Below are 10,000 nucleotides of genomic sequence, written 5' to 3'. Positions count from 1 at the left end.
AACGTTTGCTCATTTGTTTTAAGGAAAACTTTATTACTTTATTCAGTTTGACACATTTCCAGGACTTTCCAGGACCTGCAGTATTTTTCCATGACTTTCCAGTCCTGGATATTGTGACAATTAGATTCAAGGACTTTCCAGGATTACCAGGACCTTTCCAACCCGGAAGACCTTAGACAGCAATGACCAGAACCAGGTTGCTGACCAGCGGTTTTCGTTAAAACCATGGTTTGCTGGGGGTGCTCAGTCTCGCGGGCTCAGAAAACCTGGGGTCAATTTAATAAAACCTTTACACGTGTAATTTACAAGTGTAGCTATTGTTCTCAGCCTCTAAAACAATGGCTACACTTGTAAATTACACGTGTAAAAGTTTTATTAAATTGACCCCTGGTTGTGGTCATTGTTATTTCAGGTTTTTCTTCCAACCCTTGCACAAATGGGTTTATCAACTGAAAAAATCTTTTTGTTGAAAATGTTCTTGTTTACACAGAAATGGATTATCTCCCTTCGTAAGAGCGAATATTCCCTCTGACGGAAGGCTAACGATCGAAACGTCAGCTTTCAAATTTCTTTACGGTGGTCATTTTACACTATTTACTCAGTTGATAAATCCATTTGGTGTGTTTCACTTCCCCACCGACACAGCACGGCAGTTTCTTTAGAAAGTAAACCAAACTATGTTAACTGAACACTAAGTGACCGAAGTTTAAGCCTTCATTTAATTTGAAAAAGGCACCTGTTTATTTTGACTGAAATTTTCCGCATTACTAACTTTAAAATCTTGAGAGAGTTGAATCGAGGATAAGATGACGTCAAAGACTCACTATTTTAAAAATGCAATGCGTGTGCACGCGCCTAAATTAATATGCAGCACAGGAGTTTCGAACTTTCAGACTTTTAAACTCGTGTTTTGCATGTACAATAAGCTGCGTTTACACGCTGCAATTTTTAAGCTAACGAGTCTTTGACGTCATCTTATCCTCGATCCAACCCTCTGAGGTCCAATCGGTCAGTCTTGAACGTGAATAATGCCGGACCGTGAAGTCCTAAACTTGCACTCAAAGAAAATAGCCTTTGGATAAAAGTGGAAGGTCGAGATTTTGCTAGTCAGGTGTCAACCAAATATGCTTTCAAAATCTGAACGAAAAAAGGGAGCGATTTTTTTGATCATAGTGACACTTCAACTATTCACCGAAGTAAAGATGGCTAGTGGTGGATATCTGCCGAGCCGCACAGTTTTAGTATATAATAAAACAGTGAAATAATATAGCACAAAATGATGATTTTAACTCATTCATTCTTGTAACGATCACAAGGTGAATAGCAAAGGATACTGGGAGTTTGAGTAGCCAATCAGAGTGAGCCTCCAATGCTATAGTATATACTAATATGGGTAATCAAATGGTGACTAGAGAAATTATGGAAAAATTTCAGTTGCGTTTTGGACAAAACGCGCATGAAATTATTCCCTAATTTCACGAGTATACCATTTGATTAGCTATTAACATCATGAGTGACAAATTACTCTCATAAGACGCGGGTTTTTTCAAACCTGGACGCCATTTTGGCACTGTAGGAAAACTAGCCATGACAACATTGTAATTTTGCATGTGTTATTATAAATTAACGCTGCTGTTTCGCGCCAAAATCAGGAGGAGTAACTCGTCACCCATGTTATTACGGGCGTAATTAACAGGATTTGTTGAGTTAAAATACACAAAATAAAGGGAAAAAAATCACTCTCGGCCTCTGATAAAATCTAGAGTTTCATAAGACACTGAACAAAATTACTGGATTCCGATTGGAGGGGAGTGTTATGGCAACCACGCGAGTAAACGTCACGCAAAAAGCTAACACAACACTAAGTCAACGAAAGTACTCAAACCTGGATGAAATTGCCACAACCGAACGACGTAATTTACACTACACATAAAGATTTCCGGAAGAATTTATCGAGAGAGTTTTCACGAGTGCATCATAAACAAAAAAATTACATGATCTTAGGGCTTTGCATATAGCGAGGCGGGGATGCCCGTCGGAAATTTTGAATTACACCTCTAAAGGAGACCAATCTGGGCGTGACCCAGGCTTTTTCTGACCACAAAATGAAAACATATTTAAAATATATTAAATATATATTGATATATTTCCTTGCGTGCAACCCTAAGTGAGACCAAAATTCGAGATGATTTACACCCCTAAGCGAGATGATAAGCGTCCCCTCCCTCTCCCCTGCGTTTTTAATCTTCGCCATGCGTAGGTCCCTAAGCAAAACTTGATCTTTTTTAAGTCATTGCCGGTCCAATTTGTTCAAGCTCACGGAGTACTTCAACCATATTCGGCCTCTCCTTTGGCTTATCTCTAACACAACTCATTACCAGATCCCTGAGGTCTTGATCCGTCATAAGGAATACCTGGGTATCAGTCTTTTGAGGCACTGGAAGCTCACGAATGCACATTTCACATAACAAAAGGCCAAAGCTGTACACGTCAATCTGAAAAGAAATCAGTTCATCTCTGGTTGCGGTCGCATTAGGGAGTGAACACTAGTGTTGATTCACGGTTCTATTGTTCGGTGTTCCCCTAGGGATTCAAAACAACAGTGATTGAACAACACTAGTGATACGCTGTGTTTCTCTCAAGTGTGACCGCAACCAATGTAACCTTCGCTGAAAGGGGCTATGTCACGCAATTCTTTGATTGCACCTCACGTCACGGCGGCCATGTTGGTGGAAAGAACAATAGCAGAAAAGTCTTTTGGGAATTTGACTCTATATTTGAGCTTATTAATGTTATTAATGTTCTTAATTTATTTTATTATCAGGAGATAAACTAGAAAGGGATAACCTCCTTTGTGTCCTTTTCACTTTCCTATGGATTTGTGAATAAACAGTTATTATTATTATTATTATTATTATTATTATTATTATTGTTGTTGTTGTTGTTGTTGTTTTGGCACCAACATGGCCGTCTTATTACATGAGTGCAATCAAAGAATAACCACTTAACATTGTTGAACGTAATAAAAGAAATACAGCAGAAGGAAAGAGACGCATGGATGGACACAAATGGACAAGATTGAAATGGATGGCATTTGGTTAATCTTGAAAAACGTTGGCCGACGTTTTTCAAGTTTACGAAAAATCTCCTGGATAGAGGCTGTTTTTAACCAGAATCATCTCGTTTGTGATGTAACGATAATTTTATCAGCAATGAATTCTACAATTACCAAAACTCGTGATTAACTAAAGATTTCCCCTAAACACCCTAAAATAACGTGGGATAGCCCCTTTAAGATGTTTGGCCATATTCCCTCAAAAGGGCTTCCCACAAAAAATGAGCGGTCATTTCAACACAGATGAGAAAGGACCACAGGAAATACGTCTGTATAAGTAGGCTAGTTGGTGAGATGCATGAATACGGCATATTCCAAAATTTTCTCCTGAATGTATAGCACAACTTCCAATTTCATTCCTCCGGTGCTTTTGATCAACAGAAGGGGTGTAAAGCAGATAAATAGCAGATAATCAGTTGCGGAAGTAAGAAAAAAATGTTGTGAGTGCTTAACCCTCCCTCAACTGAGTAACATTTACAGATTTTAATCTGACTGATGACAGACGATTTTACTCGTCAACTGGGGACGCTTTAGGTTTAAATGGATTAACAACATCTAGGTCCACACTCCCCTATAACCCTTCTCTCCCTAAGAGTGGTACTTATAGATTTTACTATGTCTAATGCCAAATGATTTTACTCGTCAATGGAGGCCACTTCAGGGATGAGTGGGTTAACAACATCTAGGTCCACACAAATGTAACACCAGACAATGTTACTCATCAACTGGTGGCACTTTACGTGTCAATGGGTTAAACCTTCACACATAACAAAAAGAACAAACAAAAAGGCAAACCTTTGGAGACTGATCAGATGACAGTGCTTCTGGTGCAGAATAAATTACAGCTCCGGGATTCATTGTTCTACACTTTCTCATGAAATTCGCAGTGCCGTAATCAGACACCTTAGCTTGCCACTGATTGTCTCGTCTCCACAGCAGCACATTTGCACTGCTTATATCCCGGTGGATTATGGGAGGTTTACTCATATGCAAGTAATTCAAGGCTCTGGCAATATCAAGTGCAATGGTGACTACTTCTGCTTTTGTTAATGGCTGCTTTTCAAGTAGATCCCTCAAACTGATATCCATTAGCTCTGTTATAAACAAAGGTACACCATCATCATTTGTAGCACCAATAAATTGGAGTAAACATGGGTGACGGCATCTAGAGGCAATGGTCATCTCTCTCATAAATAAGCGTCTGTTGTGCGGTGACAAAATAAGTTCATGAATTTGCTTCACTGCCACTCTACATCCACGAAATCTGCCCTCCGTGACCACGCCCCAGCCACCAGTGCCTAGACTTTTCCCACCTAAAACCTCAACCTCGCTGCGCTCTATAAGCCAGTCACAAGTTTCCGCCACTGGACTAGGTTGCTGCTTCAGTTCATCTAAACCCTCCTGGCAAGTGACCCTCTGAGTAAGATTTTCCAATTCTTTTTGTAATGCAGCTTTCAACTTCTTCTCTTTCTCTAATTGTAACAAGGAGTCACTCAACTGCTGTTCAATGCTAACTTTTGAAGCACGCTCTTCAATCAAACGTTTCTCAAATTCTTTCCACTCAGACATGAAACATTTCTGCATTTTCTGAATCTTACTCTTCTGTTCCTCCAACTGAAATTCAACCCCGGATTGATGTAGAACTTGCTCACTCAAAGCATTCTGTAAAGTGTTACATTTCTCACTCAGACTTTCTCTTGCCACACGTTCTTCGTGAAGATTCTTCTCCAGACTTGAAATCTTCATCTTGCTCTCTTCAAGAAGGTTTTGGATCTCACTCAGCGTTTTCTTCTCTTTAAGATACAAATGCTTAAATTTCAATAGCTCTTCGCCTCTTGATTCCTCTTCTTGAAGATCATCAATGATTTTGCTATTATTCCCATTAGTTTCCACTTGTTCACTCAGGTTTTTATCACTGTTAAGAACACCACCATTTTCATTAAACACTTCTGCCTCCATGATTGAATGCCCTGAGCTCTCCATACCAGAGTCATCTCCATTTGAATCTCCACTTACCGTTATATGTGTGTAGTCATCTTGGACATTCTCTTCTAAAAGGAAACAATCATAAAATAATTAGCCACTAACTCAGGATTCAGGATTCAGAAAAATGCATGGATGCTTAAAAATATAAATTACCCTTTCACAAAGACTTTCTAAAACATTGCAGCCAACAATGATTTACAATATTGGCACAGATTAAAATAAAATTGCAATTATTAAGTAAGTTATTCCTTCACAACAATAAAATAAACATTATGAGAGCATTATGGCCTAGTGTTTCTTTATCAACTAATATCACTTGAACAACAAATTATCCAATAATTACATGTACTGATCACAAGAACAAGCAAGAGTGAAAAGACATTTTCAGAAAATTAAATTTAATAATATTTGCTGTATTTGCCAGCCTTTCAAATAATTTTTGTTTTATCAGAGAAAGTTTATCCATACAACGAAGTCTTGGGCTTTCCATTGTAGAATTAGTGAAACAGGCTTTGTTTAAAACAATGGACATCTTGAAAAAAAAAAAGCCAAAATGGCCTTATTTTTCTCAATCCCTTCCCAACCTGTGGCCTAGCCTTGACATTTTGCACAGAACCTGTAAAAACGTGCATAAGCTTTACAAGTACACCTCTCATTCATGATTCTTATTAATAATAATATTATTATTATTATCATTATTTTGTTCTGCCCAAGGTATGCCACCTAACATAATCACCTCCTTACTTCTACTGCTAATATTCTCGGTGAAACATGGTCATCGAGCAGTGATGCTAGGAAACTTAATTTTTTATTGTATGGTGTTCTTTCTTTCAAGAAGTCCACAGTTTTATAATGAATACTATTGCTTTTCAATGGCCACTGTTTTATTGTTCTAGCCATGTAACGTCCTCTGTCAAAACGTTTGTGTTTGTTTGTGTGTGAGCCTGATAATTGAATTTAAAGTTGTATTATTATGATCCCCTTCCCCTTGATAAGCCTCAGTGTTTTTGGGGAAAACAATGACAAATAAGTTTAAATGACAAATATTATTACCGTATTTACCCGTGTATAAGTCGATCCCATGTATAAGTCGACCCCCCATTTTTGATGGCAAAAAAAGCAATTTCTTAATTTCTTTGCTAAATGTTCATGGGATATTAATCTTGCATTCTTCGATTTCTGGAACTGTGGTTTCACAAAAAATAAAGGGCATCAAGCGCTTAATAGTTTTGTTGTTCAGTGGTTGTTGTACATGTATGTGCGGGCATTTTGTCCTTGAATTTCGAAAAAGTTCTCAGAAAATCGAACATGTAAACCTCAAACTAACCTGTTTCGTTGTTCAAGGATAAAGGGCTTTAGAGGATAAGCACAACATCACAGAAGCAGGAGTCAATCTTTGAAAATAACTTCAAAAACGATACAAAATGTGCAAGGTTTAATTGGTGCTTGACTTATAATTTCTCACATGGCAAACGAAACAAAACTCATAAACCAAACAATACAAAGTTTGCAAAAGCATTTAAATCATCCAGGTTTGTATAAAGAATAAAAAACAATCATTACCAACCAGCATTTTCAGGCAACACGAGTGACGATCATGCTCGCACGCAAACACAAGGAATTGTGCCAGGTTACTAAGCCATTGAAGGATCGCGTTTTATTTGAAGAAACAAGAATGTTTTTTAGAGCTTTCCGCCTTTGGAAAACGAAAATTTCCAGTGTCTATTTCATATTTGTGCTTGTGAGTATCTTCAACATTTAAAGTAAAACAAATCCTTTTTCCTTTCAACTGGAATTGCTTAATTACATTCATATTGAAGTCTTTCGTCATTCATTTTGAAGTATTTCGTCCACTGCGTTCGTTATGCCCAACGACCACATTATGATGTTTATTTTGAATAAATTACTTAGCTGGAACTTGGCTCAAAATCTTTGACCCGTGTATAAGTCGAGGGCGATTTTTGGAGTTTCTTTTGAGGCCATAAAAGGTCAACTTGTACACGGGTAAATACGGTATTAGTATTTTTATTATTATTAAGATACTAAATTATTATTATTATCATCATCATCATCATCATTATTATTATTATTATATTTACCAGCCTCTGCATTTGCAGTCACTTCCTCGCACAATGGAATCCTGATCTTGTCTAAGGACACAAACATTCCCGCTCCTGCAGCACACTTGAAATACCTTTGACACCTAAAAACACCATCTGTAGTGCCACGATTGCAAAAAAGAGGGTCCTAGAAGATAAATCAAAGGTCACAGTTATGAACAGCTAATATTCTGTTTACAGCCTTTTTTATAAATATGAAGTGTAGTCACAGTATTTTTGAGCACAACTTTGAAGTACTCAAAAAATAACTAGTAATTATGATAGAAATGCTGCCAAGGGGAAGGGAGATGCTTAACTTGCTTGCAATTTAAAGACAGTTCATGCATGGAATGGAAGGGAGATTTGGTCACCGTGATTTCATTGAATTCTAAAATCAAAATTGCAAGGTCTTTTGAATTTTTATCTAAAGGAGGATAAAGATGACCCAGAAATAAATCTTCTTCAAGTTCTCAGTTCTGTGACATCTTTCATTCGAAATTACAGCATTTTGAATTTCCGAATTGTTACCTTGCGTAAAACCATGATGCAAAACTATTTGGCTGAAAAAAATGTGAATCTCAGCAGTTTGAGCCTTTCAGGTAAATTTGGAGATGTGTTCATACATAGAGAATATTACATGGCCGCGTGGAGATATGAAATTTCTCTCGGAGTGTTGAAAAATATTTCACAAGTGAGCGCAGCAAACAAGTGAAATATTTTTCAACATGAGAAGAGAAATTTTGTATCTCCAAGCCGCCATGTAATATTCTATTTATTATATGAACACCAAAGAAAGACTAAATTGTTTCATGAAAGGCATTGAAAGGCGCAATTTTTTATATGTAACCATAGCAACAGTGATCTTTTCACGTGTTATCTTCACCTGGAAGATAATTATCATGTTTTTGCGCAAAAGCTCACTTGGTATTTCATTGGTGTTTATATAATAAACATGTATTTTATCTCACGAGTGAAATGTAAGCACTGTTATTGCAAAGTGAACAACAGATGTTTTTGTTGATTACTGGCCGCCATGTTGGTGGATCACATGGCGTCTCCATATAAAACTCTTTAAACTTGCGTGAAATGTTCAACAAATAATTCAGAAACAATGTACCGCACAGACCTGAGAATTTGAGAGGTGGTTAAAAGATTTGTTTCCTACAACATTCGCAGTTCTTTCCCCTTTCCATGGAAGATCAATGAACAATTTTGAATTTATTTTTTCGTTGTTTGACAGTGAATCAAAAGTAGAATACGAAAAGCTAAAACGAAAAAGAGGGCAGGCTCTAATATTCTATGGAACAAGATTGTACCACGCATTTTAATTTCTCCATTAGCGCATATCCACAGAAACATGCACCTTTGTTCTTACTGTGACCACAATTCACTGCGTTTCGTAGAAAATGTGTTCTCCTGATTATAGAGCTGCCTTGTTTGTTTGCTCTAGGCTCACTCACCGCTCACTCACTACTGGCAAATCCCCAAAATGAATCATGAGCAAAAAAAGCTTCAATCATTTTGAAGTAGCATAGATGGAAATGGATTGAAAAAGTCCCTTCATCACTACCACTGTCACAAAACTTACTGTCTGGTCTCAGCCTTAAAAAATTGCTAAAGGAAATGTTTTTGTCTGTCAGTATTAGAGGGGTTCGGAGTAGTTCTTGTGTTGCAGACATTAATAATGATTTTAAAATGCCAAAGACAGATGTGAGACATTAAAGTGTACATAGTATTTTGTATTCTACTTTGTACATGTATTCCAGTTTTGAAATAGAGGATATTACATGGCTGTACAGGGATACAAATTTTATCTTTGTGCTGAAAGTACCGTATCTCTCATAATTGAGTGAAGCGAACGAGTGAGAGATACTTTCAGCACGACTAGATAAAATTTGTATCCCCAAGTGGCCTTGTAATGTTCTGTTTATTATATAGATATTGATGAAATGTCCAGATTAAAAACAACTTGTTTTACTCATTTTCGAAATGATGAAAAATTGGTCACCAACCACTAAAACATGCATGTTGTGTAACATGAAACAAGATATGAAAGTTATGAAAAACAAATCATGATAACGTAAAATTGTGCAATAAAAATGTTAATGTAGTAGAGAAGAATTATATTAAAGCACAAAAGTATCTTACAATGAAGGGGAAGCTCACGTTTTATTGGCTAATCGTGTTCATTACCATGAGGCCACCTACATTCTCACATATGAACATGGCATCTGACAGGATGCGGCGATGCGGATCCGCATAATTCACTGAAATCCGCATCTTCCGCATAATTCTGATATTTTCCGCAAAAAAAAGAAGAAATATCTGATATTGGTGATAAAGCAGCTCCTTAACATCCTCAAAAACATAAAAGCCCAAGAAATTGACTGTTTTGAAATGCTTATTTTCCTGAACATTGAAGAAAACACACCATTTCGTTCACAAGATGAAAGTTCGTAAGAAAGATCGTAATCAGTTTCCACGCATTTTTTCGCCAATGAGCCTGGACACTAGTTCTTGTTCCTACAATGCTTTCCATTGGACGAGAAACAGTTGCACTTCAGCAAATGATGTAACTGATAAGAAACTAAGGGCGCGTTCGATTGACTGTAGTCCGGAACAGGATTACATGGAATACAAGTTAGAAATCCTTCGTTTTTACGGAGATTCACATTAAAAATGTCGAACACCTGCTAAAATGCTATTTTAAACATATCTTTATTATCCTTGTTGCTTCAAAATGCCAGACATACCGTTTTGACTTCATCAGTTCATGTATTCTTATTCCGGAATACGATGA

The 10,000-nt window shown here is 37.1% G+C and overlaps 1 protein-coding gene across 1 annotated transcript in view; it reads right to left on the bottom strand.

The window, feature by feature from the left end:
• Positions 1–780: 780 nt before the first annotated feature.
• Positions 781–10,000, bottom strand: part of LOC137981937 (uncharacterized) — an 11,007-nt gene continuing 1,787 nt past the window's right edge. The window contains exons 2-4 of the mRNA XM_068828987.1: positions 7,201–7,348; positions 3,911–5,166; positions 781–2,495 (exon numbers count right to left, since the gene is read on the bottom strand). Coding sequence (XP_068685088.1) covers positions 2,286–2,495; positions 3,911–5,166; positions 7,201–7,348 — 1,614 coding nt within the window. The 3' untranslated portion in view covers positions 781–2,285. The remainder of the gene's footprint in view (positions 2,496–3,910; positions 5,167–7,200; positions 7,349–10,000) is intronic.

The sequence above is a fragment of the Montipora foliosa genome, chromosome 1 (genome assembly GCF_036669935.1).
Source record: "Montipora foliosa isolate CH-2021 chromosome 1, ASM3666993v2, whole genome shotgun sequence".
In the NCBI taxonomy this organism is placed as follows: Eukaryota; Metazoa; Cnidaria; class Anthozoa; order Scleractinia; family Acroporidae; genus Montipora; species Montipora foliosa.
The sequence above is the reverse complement of the archived record's forward strand: the minus strand, read 5'-3'. Positions and strand labels throughout refer to the sequence as shown.